This window comes from Protopterus annectens, chromosome 1.part0 (genome assembly GCF_019279795.1).
Source record: "Protopterus annectens isolate FY-2018-M chromosome 1.part0, PAN1.0, whole genome shotgun sequence".
In the NCBI taxonomy this organism is placed as follows: domain Eukaryota; kingdom Metazoa; phylum Chordata; order Ceratodontiformes; family Protopteridae; genus Protopterus; species Protopterus annectens.
The window spans coordinates 511,910,974-511,934,841 of record NC_056725.1 but is presented as its reverse complement, the minus strand read 5'-3'; the positions used below and the strand labels follow the sequence as shown (position 1 = coordinate 511,934,841).

Below are 23,868 nucleotides of genomic sequence, written 5' to 3'. Positions count from 1 at the left end.
GACTTTCGGAATGAGTGTGTGTGTGTGGGGGGGATGCATACAAAAACTGCCCCTTCCAGGATGCTGATACGGCATCCACTTTCCATGCCATGGGGTGAGGTTCCCTGGCACACAATTCTGGAAGTTGTCTGTTCGTGGGGGAGGCAAACAAGTGAGGAATACCCCACTGGTGGATTATGTCCATAAACAAATCCTTCTAAAGCATCCATTTGTGGGCCTGTGTTGTGGATCTGCTCTGCTCAGGGTGTCTGCCATAGAGTTCTGTCTGGAGGGGATGTAAACCATCTGCAGAGAAATCTGAAGTTGGATGGTTCATAGGTGTTTACTAGGCTAACAACCACAAGGGTCATTTTAAGCCTAGCCATGCATCCCAAATGTCGGACAAGTTCTGACAGTGGCTAGTTCCCAAACCTGTAAAGCTAGTCTGCACAGGAGGTATGATTTGCCCCCCTTCCCCCCACTTGTTCATGTACCAGAGAATAGTCATGTTGTCTGTGAAGATCCGCAGATGACCTGGGCTGAGAAGGAAGGGTCTGAAATGACTGAGGGGTTAGAATCAGAGCCTTCATTTCTTTTACATTTATGTGACCTTTTACCTGAGAGGGAGACCACTGCCCTTGTACAGTATTGGGACCCAAAACAGCCCCCCATTCTTGTACCTGAATCATATGTGTAGGGGTCTTGAGTTGGAGCCAAAAGGTGAATGGGAAGTTCTGGACTGAGGGACATTTGTTGCATCCACCATAGCAGCTCCTTCTTCAGGCAAGGTAGGAGTGGAATTTCAAATTCTAGAGGGTGTGCATGTTGTGTCCACAACAACTTCAGGAACCACTGAAACTTCCTCATGTGAAGCCTTGCCAGAAGCAGCATAGAAATGGTGGAAGCCATCAGTCCAAGGATCCTAAGAAATTGTCTTGCTGACAAAAGTTGCAGGGGAAGGAGCTCTGAGAATGTCTGACAGAGCTCCTGGGCTTTTTGAGGTGGAAGACACACTATCATTCTGTCTGTTTGGACTTTGTGCCCCAGAATGACATGTTCTTGAGATGAGGTGAGGGCAGATCTTTTGAGGTAGACTGTGAATCCTAACTGCTGTAGGATGGCAATGGTTGAGTGAAGGTTTCCTCTGCAGATCCTCTGGGGTATCTGCCTGGAACAGGAGGTTGTCCAGGTAAGGGAAATTTTGAATTCCTTGGAGTCTGCATTATGTGACAACTGGGGCTAAGCATTTTGTGAAATCTCTTAGGGCTGTAGAAAGACCAAAAGGCAAAGCTGAGAACTGAAAGTGCCAGGATGCCACTGAGAAACAAAGAAATTTCCTGAACTTGGGATGAATGGGAATATGCAGGTAGGTGTCTTTGATGTCTATGGATGCCAGAGAGGCCTGTGGGAGGATCAGAGGAAACAAGGTCTGAAGGGTTCGCATTTTGAAGGAGGGTACCATCAGGAAAGTGTTGAGGAAGGAGAGATCTAGGATGGGTCTCCCAAGGGTCTTCCTTTCTGGGTACAAGAAAAATGTGGGAGTAGAAGCCTGTTCCTTTCTGATGTGCAGGCACTGGCTGAATGGTTCCCTGTTCCAGCAGGTCTGCCAGTACCTGTGGGAAGAGGGAGACCTTTTCTGCAGGTGGCGGTGGGATACCCCTGAAGACAGGAAACACGTGCCATGCCATTAAGCATCCATGTTTTATGATATACAAGACTCAGGCGTCTTGTGTGATGGTTTCCCAGGCTGGTAGGGAAAGGGGTAGGTGCAGGGAAAGAGGGGTGGAGCAGGGAAGTCCTGAGGAATCAAGAATAACCTACTTTGTCAGAAAAAGGGTGGCTGTGCAGAAGGGTAGAGGAGGGAGCGGGGTAGTGTTGCACTTTTTTTGTTCCTCTTGGAGGGCCAGGTTTGCCCAAGGATAAATACCTGCTTGGAGGGGAAGTTCCTGTGGAACTTGGGGACAGGTGAGACCAGGATGTGTTGGAGGTCTTTTAATTCTTTACTCTTTTCTTGAAGAGATTTGAAAAGATTAGCTGTGGCCTGACCAAATAATGTGGAATTGTCAAGGGGGTATCCATGGGCTTCGCCTTGATGTCAGGAAATCATTCTGTGTTGCACAACTTACAAACAATGCATGGCTAGCCTTAAAAAGGCCCTTGTTGTCATTAGCCTAGTATACACCTATGAACCTATGTCCTCAGGGAGGGGTTGAGGCCTTAACCATGCAAACCTTCTCAACACTGAAACAACGTAAAGTGGAAGGTGCTGCAAAATAACACAAAGAACCAAAATACAGCATCAAGACGGTAACACTGGTACCTGGAACATTTAAACTGTTTCTTTATTATTAAAATAATCCACAACTCGAAATATTTCAATATGTTGAGCGCTTTCATCAACACTAGTTGACTTCATCAGAGCAATAAGGATAATTCACACCCCATTTAAATAGTATAAAGCCAAACCTGATAGGACACAAAATCTGCCAATCAAACCCAATAATTCCAAACAATAACACAAGAAATTATATGCAACTGCTATAGCAGCATAAATAAATAATGAAATTTTTAAATAAATTTGATTTGTATATAAAAGTTAAAATGTGCCAGTCACAGAAACACTAAAACATGTCTGTTTGCTCCACAAATAAATATTCTACATGTTAACAGTACACTAAAAAATTCAAACATTAAAAACCCTAAAATGTGTTAAATAACTAAATAATCAAATTTTAGCTGCTTTTTCCTTCAATACAGTTGTGATGGAAACAAAGTCATTAAGACCAGGATGTATGTTGACTGCCAACCGTAATTGCCACATCACCTCTTTTTTGTTTAAAATGTTTTTCCAATCACAACCCCTTGGGTTAATCTGTACCTCATCTCAATACCAAATTTGATCCAAGTAAAATTAACACCCAGTACAGGTATTGCACACATAGGTAAAACCGAGAGGGCATTGAAATCTAGGATATATGAACATACATATGACATAAAAAAACAAAAAAAGATGCCAATGCCCTCTACAGACACAGCAAGGTATGTGTTAATTTTACTGGGTTCAAATTTGGTATTGTAGATGAGTGATTGGAAAAACATTTTTAACAAAAAAGAGAGGATATGGCAGTTACGGTTGGCAGCCAACACACATCCTGATCTTAATGACTTTTGTTTCCATCATATCTGTATTGAAGGAAAAAGCAGCTAAAGTTTGATTATTGTTTAGTTGTTTAACACATTTTAGGGTTTTTTAAGGCATAGTATACTAACCTCGAAAAAGGGCATAGCAAAATAAATTTAAAATGGGTGGCGAAAGCCAAACACATTCTGGCTAGGCTTATAAATGCCCTAGGGCAGATAGCCTAGTATGAACCTATGAACCTATAATGTTTGATGAATTTTTTAGTGTACTGTTAACATGTAGAATATTTATTTGCGGAGCAAACAGACATGTTTTAGTGTTTCTGTGATTGTTAACAAATCAAATTATTTAATAATTTCATTATATTTATTTATGCTGCTATTATAATTTCTTGTGTGTTTGATTGATTTTGTGTCTTATCAGGTTTGGCTTTATACTATTTAAATGGGGTGTGAATTATCCTTATTGTTCTGATGAAGTCAACTAGTGTTGATGAAAGTGCTCAACATATTGAAATATTTAGAGTTGTGGATTATTTTAATAATAAAGAAATAGTTTAAACGTTCCAGGTACCAGTGCTAACTTCTCGACACTGAGGGAGAGGCAGCTGCCCTAGAGGTGGCTTCCACAGCATCATAGCTGCATTTACTTGAGTGACTGGCTACTTGTCAAGATGCAGCACAAGGGAGGAGGCCAAGACCTTGTTTTCTGAGTCAGGCATGGCAGGCACAAGTTTTGATAGTTGTGACATTAGTTCCAGGGAATACTTGCTCAGATGGGTTTGATAATTCAAAGCCCTAAAGGCTACAGTAGCTGAAGTGTACACTTTTTTACCCAACCTTTCTTGTTGTCTGCTGTCTTTGCCCGAGGGAAGGAGACGGAGGGAAGGGACCTCGAAGCTTTATATGAGGCCACAGAAATGACTGATGGGTTAGAAACAGGGGCTTTAAAGAGGTAGCTGAAATCTTGAGGAACTTTATAGTATCTGTCTGGCTTCTTAGTAGCCGGAGGCTGGAACTTTGGATGTTGGGACATGGAGGCAAAGGCATCCAAAAAAGCAGGGATAGCCGGTGGGACAGCAGAAGGGCTGGAGGTTTCCACTTGGAATAGGTCGTAGTACCTCTTCTGAACATCGGACATTTGAGAGCTGTCCCACTTAAAGTTGTCTCTCATCTTTCTAAGGGTTTCTCCAAAGGAGATTTTGTCCAAAGAGCAGTCTGTTCCATTAGATTCTTCCTCAGTGGAGGTATAGTCCAATAGTGAGGGAATCTGTGAAGAGTAGGCCAAGAAGTCACTGTCATCCTCAGAGGAAAGTTCTTCCTCTGAATCGGGCTCGTCTGACCCTTTTTTGAGGAGAGGTAGGCCAAGAGAAGGAAAGAGTAAGGGACCCAGCAGTAGGCCTCAAGGGCATGAAGGTTTTGAATAAATCTTTGGCAACATTTTGCCACTCTTTCTGGGGGTCTTGATGGGGGGGCGGTGACATGTTTAGTTTGTTTTTTCTTAGTAAGCATGTCCACCCAATGTAATGTTAGGGGTTTGGATATAGACCTGCATTCCAGTACGTCTGAATGTATTTCTTCCCTCATAAAGGAGTTGAGTGATTCCCCTAGGGCCTTCTGACAGAATGAGCCTAGGATCCCCCTGGACATCTGTACCAGATGCCTGTGAAGTCTCTCTGGACATGCTGTCATCTAAGTTTAACCCGGCCTGTAAAACTTTCTCGGCCTGAGGATTGAGATCTGGAGCAGAATGTGTGTCTGGGCTACTATGCATTTTGGGAGAGACGTATGCAGGGACAGGCACAGTTGAAGCTTCAGGCCTAGGCCTGTAGGCCTTCGGCTTCATGGATGGCTCAATCATCGGGCCGGAGGAACTCTCCATCACTCTTTTGGCAACAATTTTTAAGCTTTGGTTCTCTAAATAAATTGCAATTGGGGAAAGCCTGCTCTGAAGAGTATTGGGGATGAACTGGTAGATGGAACAGTTCTTATGGCCATGGTTGGGCCTAAGACAAAAAAGACACTGGGAGTGACTATCTTTGTGTGGAATCTGTCTTCCACAATCACACTTTCCTTTCGTAGATGATATTAGCCGAAGTAATAAGGAATTCAGCAGCAAAAGACACAAAAAGGTTCCCCAACAGGGCACTTATCTTTTTAGAAGAAATATTCTATTCCGGCAGCACAGCAACGTCCGGGACTGGCGATCCGACTGCTGGCAAAGAAGTTCAGGAGGACAGCTGCCTATGCGTGACATACCCCACACCTTTTAGTAGCAAAAGACTTTGGCATACTGGCCGACTTAGGGTTGCTGGGGCAGGCAACTCCCTCATGTAAAAATACTGCAACAGATGAATAGAAGGACATCTCTGTAGGAAGAGAGCATCTAATACCTGTAAAAACTTATCAAAAATACATGCAACTTCCTCAAACTGAAGAGATAAAAAAACTCTAAATGCACAATTGGCCATGTCATATGTGCAGCCTGACAAATGTAAGAGAAACTACAGGAAGGTAAGAAGCCAAAGAAATCTCAAGGGGACAAAAATGCTGCCTTCTCAGGCTTGAACAGTAGACAACACTGTTCATTCACTTTAAGATCCCCCTCAGTCAAGACTAAACTCCTTCTAGCTTGTGCTAGTCTGCATCTCTCTGTTTATGCAGCTCCTACATTTTATGATCAAGCCATGATTCAGGCTTCATAAGAGACAAAGATGTCCAGTGCTCCAGAGCTCACTATTAAAGGCTTTCACACAGTAACTCTGCCTCACTCTCTTCTCTTCCTCCTAATATACTACTGCACTTTATTACTAGTGAAAAGTCAATGGCTGGGACGCAGACATTTTACAAGAAGTTTTTTTTATACAAAAGGCTATCCCACGTCAGTGTTCCCTTGAAGTTCAGTAGCACAGCAGTGCGAGTTTTCAGAGCTGTACATAACAGTATTACTTTCTGGGCAGGGCCTATGCTAAAGAGGCCTTTTAGCATTCTGAAGCACTGCTTTGGAAGGAAACTTAAAACATTATACACATTCACAGATGTCTTTGCAGTCCACAAAATGTTTAAGTGCATGCAGCAGTTTTGTCACATTCATCTACTTAATTCAACAGAAGAACATCTGTGCAGGCTGAAGTGGAGCAGCTTCTCAGACTGCTGATCCAGGTAAGCAGTGCAATGCAGTATCCTTTTCTCAAAGGGTATAAGCAAGTAGTGTTTGTGTGTGTTTTTCTGTATAAGGACAATGTTGGAGAGAGTTCTGCGGAATTCTTATTTAGAGTTTGTATATGTTAGATAAATGCTGCCTGATAGGACCTGTAGATGGCATGGAAGGGGAGGCTGCAGATGCTGAGTGTGCTGACACTAAACACTTGAATGGCTGTGTGTCTGTGCAGGTTTGTATGACATGTGGTCTTCTACTACTGGTCATTGCAGGCTGACTAGAACAGAGCCACTACGTAACACGGCTCTGGTCTACTTAACCTACATTGTCTGACAGTCACTGAGATGAGTACTGTAAACTGTGTATGTATTACTCATTGTGCATGTGTGCTGACACCTGAATGCATGTGCCCTGTGTGGGCTGCTAGATACCAGAGATACTAGCACAAGATGGTAGAGTGCTCAGCTGAGCGGTTGCTTTAAATGCTCAGAACAGAGATCCACAATCATGTAATCTTATTTTAACATGATACAGTGACATGCAACTTGTGCAGGTCTCTGAATATCATTAAATAAGCGAAGCACAAAATTGCCTCACCTGGGCAGGCCAATTCAGGAAACTATGTCTATGAATCCAAACCGCAATCTAGAACTGACCAATAGTTACTTGTTTGCAGTTAAAAAAATAACATTTCACTTACTCTTATGCAGCACTGAAAATAACTTTTTTTAAGTACTGCAAACTAACTAAAAATTATATGATGACATTTTATAACAGTTACATCAAAACAGTTTTCCTTGCATTCAAATAATGTATGGCATTTATTTACAGAGGCACCTCAAAAATAATTCACATCCTTTAACGGACTAGAACTAGATATAGGTTTTCTCAGTAGCTATACACGCATTTTAGATGGTTCTTAACCGCATATTTTTAAAAAGTATTACAAGTAAAACCATCCAGCCTAAACAGAACAGTTTTTAACAGTATGGAGAAGAACAGTATTAAAACCTGAACAGAACCATTTACATACAGTACTTATGCTGAGAAAAGTTAAACAAGCTACCCCAGTCCACACTCCACAGTAATAGTAAACTAAACAAAACAAAACATGAACTTATTTTGGTGGCAGTCATTTCCTTACCAGCAATGACATCATTTGCAGCATTGTGATCTGAGCATTGCACAGGTATGCCAGGAAGTAAATGAAAGAAGAGACTCCAAGCCAGTAACCAAAACATGTGCCAATGGCTGTTCCCATCAAAGTGCCTTCTCTCTGTAAAGAAGCAGGGAAGACCATTAGAAATCAATGAATAAACGATATTACGCCAAGATAAACTCAACAAGATGTAACATAACCCATCCCAACTCATTAATGTCTCATCCTAGCACATCAGCTGTAGTAGTTAAGAGAATTCTTCAGACAAAATTCAAGTGATCCTTTTAGGGAATTCATGGTGAACTGAAACAAGCCCTTGATATTATATAAGGTGTCACTTGCTTACTACAATCATTTTGAGAAAGGCTCAATGCAAAAATGTTTTACTTAAATTGTTAACTTGGCTGGTGTTAATTCCAAGTGGTTTCAAGACATTAAGAGAATTTGGAAATCAAATTATTTTTTGTCTGCATATTGGTTCACAGTAGTTACTAAGCATACTAATCAAGTGGGCCAGGACACAAATGAGGAGCCTAGCCCGATTTCCCAATTGCCACATAATATTCTCTGGTTAAGGGACTTGCTCAAAATGGAGAAAGAGACTCAAACCCCACACTATAAAGCAGCAGTTTCTTAACAGCTCACAACCTTAATCCTCTGCACTAACATGCTAAAATAAAGAGAATCGTAAGAGTTCAACTCTGGATCTGTGGTACAACAATGCCAAGCACAACCACTGCACTAGGGAGTATCGGGCTCCGAAAAATTCTTGCCTCCAGGAAAAGGGAAAAAAAACAGTAACTTTCTTGAAGTCGTGCAGTTATTATTACTTTGAAAAATATATGCATTTATGAATTCTGACCCTCTAAAGCCAGAAATATCAACAGTCTGCATTATTATTTCCAAATTGCATACCTACAATTCTTGCACAGTAACAACACTGGAGTGAAGTACCAAATCACGTAAAGAGAACACTTTGTATGCATATTTTGTTTTCGAGTACTTATTTATTTAACATATATTTACTGGGAAAGTCCAACTGGGATAGAGTCTATTTTCAGTGGAGACCCAAGGAGAAATGCTCCAGACACATCTTTGGAATGTAGGAGGAAACTGGGACACCCAAAGGAAACACAAGCAAATGTAGGGAGGACATGCAGACTCTACACAGGACATGCAGACTCCATACAGAAGGCACCCCATCCGAGAATCAAAGTGTAGAACCTCTTGCTGTGAGGTGATGATGCTAACTGCTGCACCATTGCGCCGCCAAGCTATTGTAAGTCACATTGGAGATCACCACATTTTTCCATTTTGTGGTATTACTGGCTGACAAACAATACTGCAAAATATACAAAATAACAACTTTAACACTGGAAGATGTAAAGTATCATTGCTCTATCCTAATGCAACAGAACTATATAAAAAAAAGAGAAACAACACATGCTACAAGGTCTGGGATTTGTAGAGAAGTTAAAGAGTACCTAGTGCAACTATTGCATGGGAAGTTGTCATATTCAGACAAGTTGCACTTCAAAGTACCAGCTACTGCTAGTGTGGGAATACGTATGCAAAATTAAGGCATGCAGTTAATGAGCACATAATTAGACTGAAATGTGTGGCTCAAAATATGTCACAACTACAAAGACAATGCATAAATAGTGCACAACAGGATTGTGCATCATACAAGAACAAACAGCACACAGGAATTTAGGGCTTTATAATATGCTGCAAAGATATTGCATACACCAGCAGCCTTCATACAGTGGCACTTATTTTCTAAAAGCATTACTGTCTCCTTATCAGGAGCTTAACACAGTGCCATATGCCATGAGGGAAAACAGTAATTGCAGCAAATTACCTACCACCAGTTAACCGATTAGCAGTTGAAAACACTGATCTATACAGGTGTTGGTTCACATTTCATCCTTTCCTCAAGCATGATCTGCAGGAATGCAAGACTTCTTGTATCAGTGTATATCAAGGTATCTTTACCTCTCATAGTAGCTAGAGACCTTTCAGAGACAAAGAGTGGTATATCACAGGCTTTATTACGTAGAATAGTTAATACAATCTTCAATACACTACTTGTGCATATGGATGAGCAAATCTATTTTTCCCAAAATACTGGAACAGACAGCTACCACAAGGGGTGGCTTCAATGAGATCACCAACATCCCGAAAAAACTAGATGCTACGTCCTGAAAACATACTGCAATAAAAGCCTCATCACATTCCATGGACAGTGCTATGTCAATAGTAAGGACACCCACTCCATAGACTACCAGTCAGTGTACAATGCACATGTGGATAACCAATGTGTCCATGATTCACAAATCTGATACCCAACCAGTCATCTGTAGTGCCACTTCCTGCAGTGAAACTCCTTAAGACCACCTGGTCATCAAGTGTAAGCTGTGTGGTAACTTGGCTAACAGTCAGCCAAAGACAGTGTGCACATTTCTTACTTTCCCACGTTCCTACTGTTTTCGGTAATGCAGGACACCCAATGAAGCCACAGTTTGATGTCACACAAAGAATCCATACAGCATCTCAGAAACATAAAAAAACAACACATGTATGTGCATCATGCTTTGGAGCTGCACTCAACTATGTTGTTTGTGATTCAGAAGTCAAAATCCCCAACATAAACCACTGGCTGCCATTCTGAGCCATGTGAAAGTGTGATCATTTCCTGTGGAAATTCATGGTAATGGTTGTCTGGGCTACTGCACCATGGAGGGCATCTACCTGATGTCAAAAGGACAGCAAAATCAAGTTCTTTCTCCTGTATAGACAGTTCAGGAAGTGGCTACTGGGACCATGTGTGGGGTCCACTAAGAAAGGTGGATACCTGCTATGAGCTGGCTGAGACAATTACTGAGGTAGCTGCCATCCCTTACACTAGGGAACAATGCAGGTCACAGCATAATGACCTGCAGGATTACTACCATTAAGCTATCTAGCCGAGGAAGGAAACGTTAGATAAAGATACTCAGAATGGTAGAGCAAGCATTTAGCAATGGGAATCTTAAGTGTAATCTTAAACTGTGTTGCTACTGTGATTCAGAACAGTGTTCTAATAAGGATGGTTTCTTCTAACAGAAATGAGGAAATAACAGGTAGGTGAATGCATCTATGCTGTAGGTGTTAGTGGTAACAGAAGTAGGTTAAGGCCCACAGCTGTTCAGTTGTGATGCTACAGGTAGCATTTCAGGCTTCGGATGTCTTGCACTTAACTATGTGACTGTAGAACTTTGTACTAATGTGTAAATCTCATCTACATCTGTGTGTGACTGTTTTTATGTCCCCTTCTCTTTCAGCATGAGCAAAGCAAGAGGTGGAATGTGTTGGCTGCTGCAGGAGGCAGGAGAGACTTTCAGCACAACAGAGTGAGTTTGACTATTGATCTGTAGTGTGTGTGTGTGTGTGTGTGTGTGTGTGTGTGTGTGTGTGTGTGTGTGTGTCATCTGTAGAACATCTACACTAAAGGCACCATTCCCATTTTATCTTCCTTTTACAAGTCATGAGGATGACAAGTAGGATGCAGGTAAATAAAGCACCAACTGCTCTGACCTGGCAGTGACTGTAATGAGTAAGAGGGCTCGGAGTGACTCACTGGAGAAGGGTTTCAACCACTCTTCAGCAGGCAGTGTAGCTCAACTGGCTCTGCATCTCAAGCTGCTTTAAGACGGACAGTACAGGAGATGGTAGACAGGATAATGGTCCATTGAACCTTGGGTGTCCATTACCCAGTGGTTCACTGAATAATGGACACCCAAAACCTCCTGCACTGAATTGTAGATTCACTCGCACAATGGTAGAGAGCCATCAGGTCACCAAAGAAGGGTGTGGCCCCTTCCACTACCCATGCCACTAGTCACAATAATGTTACTTTGGGCCAATCAGTGGGTGACAAGCTGCCCTTATCCCACCCTATCCTCACCCAAGTGTACATAAACTCCTAATGGTCCCAATGAATCCCTCATATGTTATCCAATCCTTCCAATCACTAGCTGTCAGCCCCCTGTTTGTCTTTGTCTCTGCTCAGCTTGTGCCTCCCAGTAGTGTCTAGCTCCACCCATTTGTAAGGTTTGTGTCTTGTCCCTCCTCATTACATTTTTCCATCTTCCCTGCCAATTTTTCTCTCACCCTTCCCATCATATGTTTTATTTTTCTATGGGTCCCCTTCAAAATATCGAATCCTTACATGATCGAATTCCGTTTCATCGAGACGACTCCATCAAATCTTCAGATCACTGAACTCCAGGAACAGTGAAAATCAACCCCAGGAAAATAACTTTCTCCACTCTTGGGAAAAATGGAGAGAGCCCTTCTCTGACCCGGAACATGCACCGCAGTCTCTGAGGACTCAGCCCACCATGACAAAGGGCTTGTAAACAGACATCCAAAGGAACTAGACTCAGCCTGAATGCAAGACCGCTCTCACTTCCAGATCAATAATCCCCAGTAGGTGGCAACGACCAAGCCACCAACTGCCCAAGTAACAGAGAAACACACAACTTATGAGGAGCAAACGCTGGATATACTGTTAAAGAAAAGGAAATTGAACAAGAGAGGTATGGCTGCTTTTAACAGAATAGCGAGCCTAGTACTGTTACAAAAACAGACAGAAAGTGCATTCATATCGGCTGCAATCCAAAAATGGAAGACCTTAAGTCAACCAAGCAAACCTACTACACCACTCCCGTACAGCCCAAGACAAAGAAGGAGAGAGAGAGGAGAAACCCGAGATCATCAGACCAAACTTGCACAGTTGCTAAATGCAATGTCTAAACAAACTGCAATACCCAAAAGCTATAGGAACACCTAAATTAGTCCAGGCACTAAACACAGGATAGAGTAAGCAAGAACAGCCCAAGACAACAAAAACCAGAAAGGCAAACTTGTGTCAATGGGCAGGAAAACCCTAATGGCAGTTCAGAAAAAGGAAAAGAACATGTATAGAAACAACCTGAAACCACAAGAAGCAATTATACCAGTACTAATACGACAAAGAACCAACAGGGAGGAAGGACTAATTACCAAAATGAAACTGCTTACACAGAAAGGAAAACGAAAGTACTTACAGCCCAAGACTGCCGAATCTTCCGTCTTATCAGTCTGGCGGCAAATGAGATCTGAAGAGTTAAAAGTGGTGTGATGCATTATGGGAAGAGGGAGGAGCTCAAGACTAAGATCTGAAGTCTGGAAGACATGGCCAAGTTGATCTGATGATCGGATCCGTAACCCATCACTATTCCTGCACTAATGCACTCACCCAACGATTCCTTGACTTCATCAACTCTATCGCACTAGACCATCTGGTCTCATCCTCCACAACGGGAGATAACATACTGGACTTGGTTCTCACCAACATGGGTGACCGCTGCACCACTCCCATAGTATGTTCTTCCCTGGTGAGATGAGATCAGTCTGTCTCATTCGAAGATTCTATCCCATCTAACCCCTCCCTAGCCATAACCAGGCTAAAAATCTTCTCAAAAGCTGACTACACCCTCCTAAGTGAGGCTATCAGTAGGTTCACACCACCGCCACCCTCAGAGGATGCAAACAACTATGGTGAACAGTATGCCAGTGCAGTATACAAGCACCTGTACAACTGCATGAACTCAGCTATACCCAACAGAACTAAAACCTGCTCCTCAAGGAAACACAAGCCTGTTTGGTGGACATCCTCTATCAACAGGCTTTACAACAAAAGGAAGAAACTGTTGTTCAAGGGTAAAAAGGAACAAATTCCAAATCAGAAAATCCCCCTCCTCTGCCTCAACAAGCAAATTAGATCACTAGTGAAAAACTCCAAAATCAATTATGAGTTGAAACTAGCCTCCGAAACAAAGGGAAACCACAAGTCCTTCAGTTACGTTAGGAAGTTTGTTCTGAATTAGTACTAAATGGCACCACTTACACTGATCCTGCTGATTTAGGTTCAGCACAAACATTACCCCCTTATTGCCCCCAAAGGCTCAGTCGATATCCCTGATACTTGTCCCACACCTCATATCTCTGTAGATCAAGTGTTAAAGGCCCTATCCAAGGCAAAGAACACAGCTTCCATGGGACCTGATAATATCACTGGCTGTATTCTGCACCATCTCCAGCAAAAACTAGCTTCGCCATTGAGCACCCTATTCAATGACAGCCTAATTACAGGCTTCATTCCAGAAGAGAGGAGGATCACCATTGTCATCCCCTTGCACAAAGCTGATGCTGCTACTGACCTGGGAAACTACCACCCCATTAGCTTGACAAGTCTGATCTGTTAAGCCATGGAGCGTACGATTATGGATATCATAAACCAGGACACAGACAATCTCCAGACACTCGACCCCACTCAATTCGGATTAGTCAGGGGCAGATCTTGCCTACTGAACCTAGTTGACTTCTTTGAAACTGTCACCAAGCGCCTTGGATGAGGGAAAGTCAGTACATACAGCTTACCTTGATCTTGCCAAGACTTTGACACAATCTCCCACTCGAGCATCATCTAAAAGCTAACACAACTTGATGTTATTCCCTATCTCATCAGATGGGTGGCCAACTGGATCACAGATAGGACCCACAATGTCAAAATAGGTGACGCCACCTCCGACAGCAGACCTGTCACTAGTGGTATTCCCCAGGGATCTGTCCTGGGACCCCTACTGTTTGGCATCTACTACTCAGAGGTCCAGGCAAAGACAAAGGGCTTGTGGCTGACCAGGTTTGCAGAGGACTGTAAGTTGGGTGCTGTCACTGACTCCCCAAATGACGTTAACATACTGCAAGAGGGTCTCACAGCTACAAATAACTGGCGCCAAAGTCATGGCCTTAAGTTAAATGCAAAAAAGTGTATTATCAAACCATTCGGCAAAAACACGGCCCCTACTGATCACCACATCAACGCCAACCACCTAAGCACACAACCCGTGGTGAGAGACCTGGGTACTCAGGTTGACAACAATCTCACATTCAACCATCATGTGACGGCAGTGGTCAGAAAAGCCTTTTATTTGGTTTATCCTCATAAGTAAAGGGATTGCAAAAAGGAGGTTATTACCTCTCTGTACTCCTCCCTCATTAGACCTATAATTGAGTATAATGCCCCATTTGGTATGTATCCCTCCAAACACCTACTCCAACTGGAAAGGCCACAGAAATACCTCACAAATAGAATCCATGGCCTTCAACACCTGTCCTATGTGGACAGGCTCAAATCATTAACTCTCTACTCGGTATCATACAGATTGCTCAGAGGTGATCTGTCTCTCGCCTACAAGGCAATATCAGACCCTGCCCTACTAGAGATGCTCCACATCTGTACATCTAACTCCTTGCGCATTACCCGCTCGATAGGCCTAAATCTAATATGAGACATCAACAAAACCTGCTGGAGAGACAGTCTCTGGAATAGACTTCCCATATATGTCAAACAAAATACCTCGCTGATCCTCTTCAAGTGCAATCCTGATGAGTGGATGGGAAACCACAAATATGTCCCAGGAGTTCCACCTTTGTCCCACACTGACAGGGATGACAGGTGCTGACTGAGGTTTCTTTTTTGGGGATAAACTTTTGGCTAGGCTTGTAAGGGCCCCTGAGCCATTAGCTTGCCCCCTTTATCACACTTTTTGATCACTTCTGCAGCAGGGCGGCCAAACACTGAATCTCTATCCAAGGGAGAATTTAAAATATTTTATCATCATCTGGAATATTTTGAGAATGCAGCCATGCAAACCTCCTCAAAACAGTATCAGTGGCCACAGCCCAGGAAGAAGTATCAAGAGGGGCATACACACACTGTAAACAATGAATAGTGACCTGTGCAATATAAGAAAGAAAGTGACTTAAGAGATTTTTCCAAACAAGATGAAACTGCAGATAAAACATTCCTTATACTTACACAATTTGTCAGAACAAACTAACATATGAGCCTGACAATTCAAAGACAGAGAAGTATATACCCCCATTACCCATTAATAATTTTCCCATGCTTATCAGAAAGAATAGGATTGGAATTACAGTGCTTAGCAGCAGTGCGATCAACTAAATCTAAAGCTGCTGGATCAGATTTGGGAATAGTGCATAGACTGAGAAGCTTCATACATCCTACCTGCCTTTTTACAGGCACTGTGGGCAGCTAGCTGAGTATCGGGAAAGTTGCAGACAGTAACACCCACTTCCTCTAAAGCAGACAGAACAGAAGGAATAGGTATATATGCTGGAAAATCCAAATCTTCCATAACAACTCATAGCATTTTCTTTCTTTCTTTCTTTAATATTTTAAAATTCTAAAAGTAAAAATAAATCAATTACAATAACATATAAATGTCACACAACTTATTTACAATAGTTCATATTCAATCATTTTAACATACATAAAGAAAATAATTTTTTTAAATAAAGAGAAGATTCAATATTCAACATTTTTCTAGCAAACTTTCTACTTTCAACCATTTCACATAGAATTATTATTACTTCTCTTCTTAATAACATGTAATTCAGTATAACAAAGTTTTTATAATATTAATACATTCAATGACTGAGGTAGTACTTGAATTCTTTCAATTTTTACTGACCACTTTTCTAGTTATTGCTAAAATATTCTAAATAAGACGATATTGTGATGTAGGAATAACCTGAGGAATTGGAGCATTACAAACTACTAAACATTTAGTTAACTTAAAACTGTCAGACCACAATGTTAGGATAAATGTATTAACATTATCCTAAAAAGATTTTAATAATTCACAATCAAAATTCATATGTTGCCAAACTGCTTTTAAACCAGAATTACATCTCCAGCACCTAATATTTTGTTCCTTGTACATAACTTCAAGTTTATGCGGGGTAATAAAAGTTTTATATCAAAATTTCCATGAAAGTATCTTACAGATTAAAAGATGTTGAAGTATTTCCAGATGACGTTAAAATCATCTTTTTATCGGAATATGAAATGATAATATTATTTAACTGACAAAAGAAAGTTAAATAATGCTTTAAAACACAGTTTTAAAATAAATTATGTTAGTATTTTCTGAGGGACTGAAAAATCTCAGTGTCTCCCACTAAAAGCACTGGTGCATTGTAGCAATAACATCAGACAACGAGAAACTTCCACACAGGGAGAATCAAAAACAAAGCTCTCCTCGGAGTCTGAATAAGAGATATGAGGAAATAACAGTACCCATCCCTGTATGTTCCTGTTCAGGTTCATAAACTTGAATCTCTTCTGGAAAAGAGGAATACCTCTTTCTATTACCAGAAACTACTTTACAGGAAGGAACAAAATTCTGAATTAAACCCTGAGCCAGACCCAATAAAATACACCTAACCAAAGGAAACCAATGAGGAGTAGATACATGCTTGTTTTTCTTTTTGACAGGAAAATGGGGCCAACAGTGTTAATAATAGCAGCAGCAGCTTCCCCAGGGATGGACACAGCATTCTGACACAAGGAAACCTTCCCTGTTCCCTCTTGTAGGGCTGACAAAACTGGCTCTCCCTTGCCCACTGACAAGACTCCAACAGCCGCGCAGGATGTGGCTAATTCCCAGTCTATGGTGGCTGTAGGTTTATGTGTTACACCAGATGGATCCAGGGAAAAAAAAGGAGTTGTCCCTGGTACAAGAAATAGCCACAGCAGAGTCACTCACCTGTGGCTCAAGCAAATTGCTCGCCTGCTGTGGTGGCTAAGGCTGTTTGCTTAACTTTTTTTTTTGTGGCTGGAAGAAGGACTGACTATGGGACTGGCAGTCTATTCCCTCTCAAGTTGAAAATGTGCCTCTTTCCCATGGAATACAAGCACTAATTGCCAGTAAGCACTACTAGTCCACAGACGTTATTTTTTCGAAACACAGTAAAAAGCACTTTAAAACACTATGCCAGCCCCACATAAGTAAAATAATCAAAATTTTTCCAAAAATAAAAAAAAAATGTTTTCAGTTACTTTACACTATTTTAAAACTGCCAGAAAAAAAAGAGTAGTCTGTTTAAAAGTATGTTACAGTCTTGAGACAGTCTGTTAAAAAACAGCAATCCTAACTTTAAAATAACTTTCATGAAGTGGAATGTAATAAAACAAAATTAAGAAAAAGGACGTCCCCTGCCCCAAAGGGGAAAATGACTGACCAGGGAAAGCACAAGCCAACTGATGATCCTCAAATGTCTGAGAGGAGTATACGCCTCAGCAGCAGTAAAGCTCTGAAGGACTTTGCATCCAAACTTGCCTTTTAGTCTGCTCAGTTCAAGCTGCCCGACAGTCCGGGTGGGTGGAAGGTGCTGTTATATCATCGGCAGGATATCACCCATACAGTTATGGCTACTGCAGCATTGATTAATACGATGAACAGTTTGCATTTAACTTTAGTATCTGTTACTCGTAGGATCATGCTAATAATTACGATCATGATCACTTCTTAATGGTGTACTTTATCTCCATGCTAGTTTGTTTCAGTGCAGTTCTGAGGAAGAGTGAATTGGGTTCCTATTACGTTATCGAAAGATAACGTAATCGAACAATCAAAACTTTGAAATGGCAGCATTTCAAAGATCGCATTGTGGGATCGCAGTACAGCGAGGACTGGAATATTTGCCCTTTCCTCACTGCAGTGTGATCTCGGAGTTGGAATATATATTTAGTGGGGGGTGTGGTAGAGCTTCGAAATGCTGCCATTTCAAAGTTTTGATCGTTCAATTACGTTATCTTTCGATAATGTAATATGAACCTGAGTGAACTGATGTACTGCAGTTGTTCAAGAGTTTTCCTCTTCAGTTAGAAGGTTTATGCATACAAGTATTCCATAAGATGGATTTGTTTTTAAACATTGTTATACACAGAATAGATAGTTATTTACTTGTTTAGGCAATTAATATGGTGCTGGTAGGAAAAGGTGAAGGAAAGTCACCTTTTCAGCTGGATCCACAGGTGCAGGTTTTGTGGGAAATTAGCCTACATCATCTAAAAACTGTAGTAGGTTAGCTTTAGAGAAATCTGTAAAGACTGAAACACTAGGTGGGTGGGTGGGTGGGTTGAGGATGTATCAAGAGACTTGAAGGAAATGAGTGATCGGTGGTGAGATTTTAGGAAGGACCTTGTGTCTACAAAACAAAGATCTTAACCATCCTGAATAGTGCTGGAGGCATGCTCATTATACATGATACAACCAACCATTAAATATGGACACAGTACAATGAAAGTCATGCCAGCAAGTAGTGGAGGCTGATGTGGGATACAGGATACAACTGTTTCCATAGACAGGCCAATGACTTTAGGAGAGCACTGCAGTTCATGTGACATGACCAATCATTTGGATGAGCACAGGAAGATGAAACTCATGCTATGTGACTCTGCTGACTGATGCACAACACATAACATGACTTACGGTTGTGTAAAATCTTACCATACTAGCAGATGTAATTTTCTTCACTGTTGCAGTATTCATAACATGTGGGATCCCCTGTCAAGGGGGCCCAATGTCCGGCAGTATACCAAAGCCTTTAGGTTGCCTTAAGGTATGCCTTATATCACACGTACGCTGCTCATATAATGTAAGACATAAAGGTGATGTCCAGACGTACCATCCTCAGAACTTCTTTGCTGCCAGTCCAAATGTCATCTCTGATCATTGGTCTGATCACCCGAGCTGTTGCTGGTGTACTTAGCCATTCAGATAAGTTAGCTGTTGGGGTTTTTTGCTTATCTTTTGTTTTGTTGTGGGGTTTCATGCCATCCAGGAAGGGTAAATGCCAGTGTGGGAGACAGATTCCTCATAAAGACTGTCATGAGCACTGCTTGTTTTGTTCAGGGTTTTTTCACGAACATATGTCCTGCAATATTTTCAGACCTTTGTGCCAAAGACCTTATGCAGTCATCTTTCATCCCTCGCAATTTATTTAGAAAACCAGTATCTCAAACTTTTACTGAAAGACACTATGGAGGGTACTTCCTGACGGTCAGCTGTCTTTGAAGAAGAAAGGCAAAAAAAGTTAGGCCAGATTCTACGGCTGCAACTCCTACATCAGACATCTCTCTTGAGGCTGATGAAAGCCCGGAGGTTTGCCCAGTTGTTGGGCTGGATTCCTCTGCAGTGACCGTTTCGAAGGCCAACATGGATCTGGCTACTTGCACACCCTTAGAGGCCTTGCAGATGTCCATTTCAGATGTGCAGGGAGAACCACAGCTAATTATCACAGAAGAGCCTGGGGGGGTCCTCAGATTCTGGCGAGGGAGGAAGTCCCAACTACAATTACTGAGTTTAAGCAGACATCGGAGCCTGCTACACTTCATAAGGTGGATGTCCCCTTAAAAAAGGAGCAAAGGACAAAACATGTTTCTTCTGCTCCCAAGGACCCTCAAAGTGAATGGCAGAATTTTATACAAGGCTTACTTAATGCCCTTACGACTCTGAAGCCTCCTCAGGGGGTCTCTATTCTGGCTCCTCCTTGGTCATCTTCCCCTCTCAAGAGATCTAGGTATGAGGATTCCTCTGAAGAAGAGGAGGATGCAGATGAGGATTCCTTGGTCTGTTCTTCCCAGATTCCTTCCCCTCTGGAGTATGGTTCTGAGGAACAGGAGTCTACTAGTCCTGAATCTCCACTTGAGGTGATCTCTTTTGGGATACCATTGCTAGGATGATGGAGTTCTTTAGATGGGATTGCTACCAGGTGTCTGAAGTGCAGAGGAGTTATTATGAGCTCCTTCAAATGGAGTCTCTTAGACCCTCTGCTTTTCCTCCTGTTTTGGCTGCTTTACTGGATGCTTTTTCTCCTGCTTCTCAGGCTCCAGATTCTCAGCCCCCTGCTCATAAGAAACCAGACTGGTTTATAAAGTGTTGGATGATTGTAAATTCCTTTATAAATGCCCATCTGCTGACCCTTCGGTGGTCTCTGTGGTATCTGATGAGCTTTCCAAATTACTAAGCGTCTTCCATCTAATAAGGACAGCAGGACTCTGGAAAGGCTTGGTAAGAAGGTTTATACTTCAGGTCACCCTAGCCTTCTGGGCTGTTAATTATCAGTCTCATATCACCAGATGTTTCGGCTCTCCTTTCTCAGACTTGTCAGGTTATTACTGACCTTCCTTATTCTGAGGGTAAGACTTCTGCCTTGTCTTTGTTAGGGACTTCCTCCCAGGTGGCTCGCCATTCCATTAAGTGTAGTTATGATGCAGCAGATGCTTCCTCTAGGGCTGCTGCTTCAGGATCTGTTTTGAGGAGATATTCCTGGCTACGGCTTCATCCTCTGCCTGATGATATTAAGGCTAAGTTGATGGATGTTCCTCTGGACAACAAATATTTGTTTGGTGCTGGTGCTGCTGCTGCTGTTTTGTTCAAGTCCCTGCAGGAGAAACACAAGCAGTCACAGGATCTGAAACAATTTTGTTTCACCTGTCCCTAAGTTCCAAAGGAACTATCCTATTAAGCCAGCTTTTGTTTGAAGGCAGTCTTCTCCTCCTCCAAAGGGTAAAAAAGGGGGTAGGAAGGCTCCTCCAGCTAAATCTACCCAGGGTACTCTGGCTCAGAAGCTGCCCTTTCCTGATAAAACAGGTGCTGCCTGACTACCAGACGCTTCCCAGTCACATTCTTCTTTTTCTTTGTCTTTCTCTGTCTCTTCCTGTTTGGTTAAGCATAACTCAAGATTCGTGGGTTCTTTCCATCATTAGCCAAAGGTATTTCATGGTTTGGAAATCTTTGTCCCCCTTCATTGGCATTCCTTAGCCACCTCAAGAACAGTTAAGCTTCTTTCCAGAGGTGCTACAGGATCTTTTGTCTCAAGGAATCGTTCAAGAGGTTCCAGCCCATTCTGGGTCTTTCTCACCTGAATACTTTTCTGAAGGCTCCTTCCGTTAGAATGTTATCCCTTTAGACTTTGTTCCCTTTGCTGCTTTCTCATCCTTTTCTAATTTGTTTAGATCTCACGGATGTTTATCTCCATATTCCTATTCACCTAATTTTCTGGAAGTTTTTACATTTTGTTGCTGCTTCCTGGCATTTTCAGTTTCCTGATTTGCCCTTTGGTCCCTCTACCTGTCCCAAGGGTAATCACCAAATGCCTAGCTCCTGTGATTGCTTTCTGCAGGATTCAGGGGATCCAAGTATTTCCTTAATTGGACGATCTCCTGTTTCAGGCATCCTCTCCAGAGATCCTGTTGCAAAAAGCTTCACTGTGCCACTTCCCTTCTGCACAGTCTGGGCTGGGATTCACAATAAACTTCAAAAAGTCCTTTCTGACTCTTTCTCAGGACCACATTTTTCTGGGGTGCAGAATTCCCATTGTGCCTCCTCCCAAGGCCTTGCCCCTCATCTCTTTTCTTTCAATCTCTTCTTCCTCTGGCTTCCATTACAGCCAAGGAGTTTCTGAGAGCTCTTTATTTCATGGCATCCACCATCCTTATGTTCCCTCTAGCCAAACTTCACATGAGGAAGTTTCAGTGGTTCCTAAGGTCAGTTTGACTTCAACATGCTCATCCCATAGAATTTGTAGTTTATGTTCTGCCTTGTCTAAAAATGGAACTCCACTGGTGGATCCAGCAGTTGTCCCTAAATCCAGGACTCCCTTTTCATCCTCCTCTTCCATCTCAGAAGCTGCTCACAGACACCTTAGACGTGGGATGGGGAGCAGCTTTTGGCACACTAAAGGTGCAAGAGAGGTCTGATCTCCTCTTCAGCATAAGGAGCACATCAAAGTCAAAGAGATGAGATCCCTTCCGCTGGTTCTTCAGGCTTTTCATCCTCTTTTCTCCCCAGGACCTCTCAAAGTGTTTACAGACAACACCACAGTTACATGGTATGTAAATAAACAGGGGGGGAACACGATCTTATCTTCTTTGTCAGTTTGGTCTCCCTGTATGAGATCTTGCTGTCCAGTATCAAGTTACTCTTCAGGCAATTTATATTTCCTCAGGTCAAAATACTGTGGCAGACACTCTGAGCGGGTCTTCAATCTCATGAATGGATGCATCACAGGGATGCATCTCTAGACATTGTCTATCAATGGGGTACTCCCCAAATAGATCTATTTGCCTCTCCTCTGAACAGAAAACTTCTTCTATTTTGCACCATAGTCCCAGGTCTACTGGTTGGAAGATGGACACCCTCTCTTTTCTTGGAAGGGGGTGTTTCTTTATGCTTTCCCCTCCCTTTCTTCTCATTATAAAGTCCTCTTCAAAATTCAACCGGATGCCCCAAAAAATCTTGTTGGTGACTCCCTTTTGTCTGAGACAGCATTGGTTCCCTATTCTTCTGCATTTAGCCAAGGGTAATCATCACAAGTTACTTCAAAGAGTGGACCTACTCACACAAGACAAGGGGTATCTCATTCACCCCCACTTGCCTCTCTTCAGTTGACTCTGTGGGTGATAGGATTTTGATTCCATATAGACACCTTTTTTTTCTGAGGAAGTGCTTAGGGTCCTGCAGGACACCAGAAAACCCAATACTAGGAAATCTTACTTATCCAAATGGAAGGGATTTTCTGTTTGGTGTCTTTCACATAACCTGGACCCACTTTCTGTGGATGTTCCTTTGGTTCTCTCTTATCTGCATGAATTGCTCAATGTTGGATTGGCTCATTCTTCTGTTAAGGACCACTTATCAGCTATCTCTGCTTGTCTGCCTTTATATCCTCCTTTAGCTTCCAGGTTTGAAGCTAAACAATTCCTTAACTCATTCCCTCCAGTGAGCTCTTGTGAGTGTGTATCTTTAACTCCCAGTGGGTGTGGCTTAAGCCTTTAAAAAAGTGATCACCTTACAGTCCTAACAAATATTCACTGACAGAAGTCAAATATCAGTACAATTGCGTTTACAATCATGTATGCTTCAAGATAAAATAGTCTGATACCTTGTATGTAGCATGGTTTTGGAATTATTAATGTGAATATGAACGAGCAATATTTGACACCTAGGGGTGCAGTAGGAGATAACTGCAGAAATGCCTGGAGATGCACTCAGCTGTAATGAGGCATCCTTCATATAAGACCTCTCATGGAGACGCACTCGGCTGTAATGAGGTATCCTTCATATTAGACCTCCAAGGAAGTTTGTTCCTCCTCCCTGGGATCTTAATTTTGTTTTGGAGAAATTGATTCTGGCTCCTTTTGTGGCTGCAGCTTCAGCTTCCTTGCAACATTGCTCTTGGAAGACTCTTCTTTTATTACCCCTTACTTCTGACAGACGGGTGTCTGAGCTTCGAGCCCTTACTGCTTTGTCCTCCTTTTTTGGTGTTTCATAAGGACAGGGTGTCCTTGTGTGCTGATCCTTCTTTTAAGCTCAACGTGGTGAATGACTTTTCCCTTAGTCTATTGATTTGCCCATTTTTTTTCCTTTCTCCGCAATCTGCTAGTGAGAAGGTGTTGCACACGTTGGATGTGCATAGACAACTCTGATTTTATTTGGATAAGTCTAAGACTATTAGGAAATCTGATCAG

At 42.1% G+C, this 23,868-nt stretch overlaps 1 protein-coding gene across 1 annotated transcript in view; it reads right to left on the bottom strand.

The window, feature by feature from the left end:
- The window catches only part of YIPF3 (Yip1 domain family member 3), a 366,566-nt gene that overhangs the window by 189,125 nt on the left and 153,573 nt on the right, over nt 1-23,868 (bottom strand). The window contains exon 6 of the mRNA XM_044061028.1: nt 7,425-7,556. Within this exon, the coding sequence (XP_043916963.1) occupies nt 7,425-7,556 (132 nt within the window). The remainder of the gene's footprint in view (nt 1-7,424; nt 7,557-23,868) is intronic.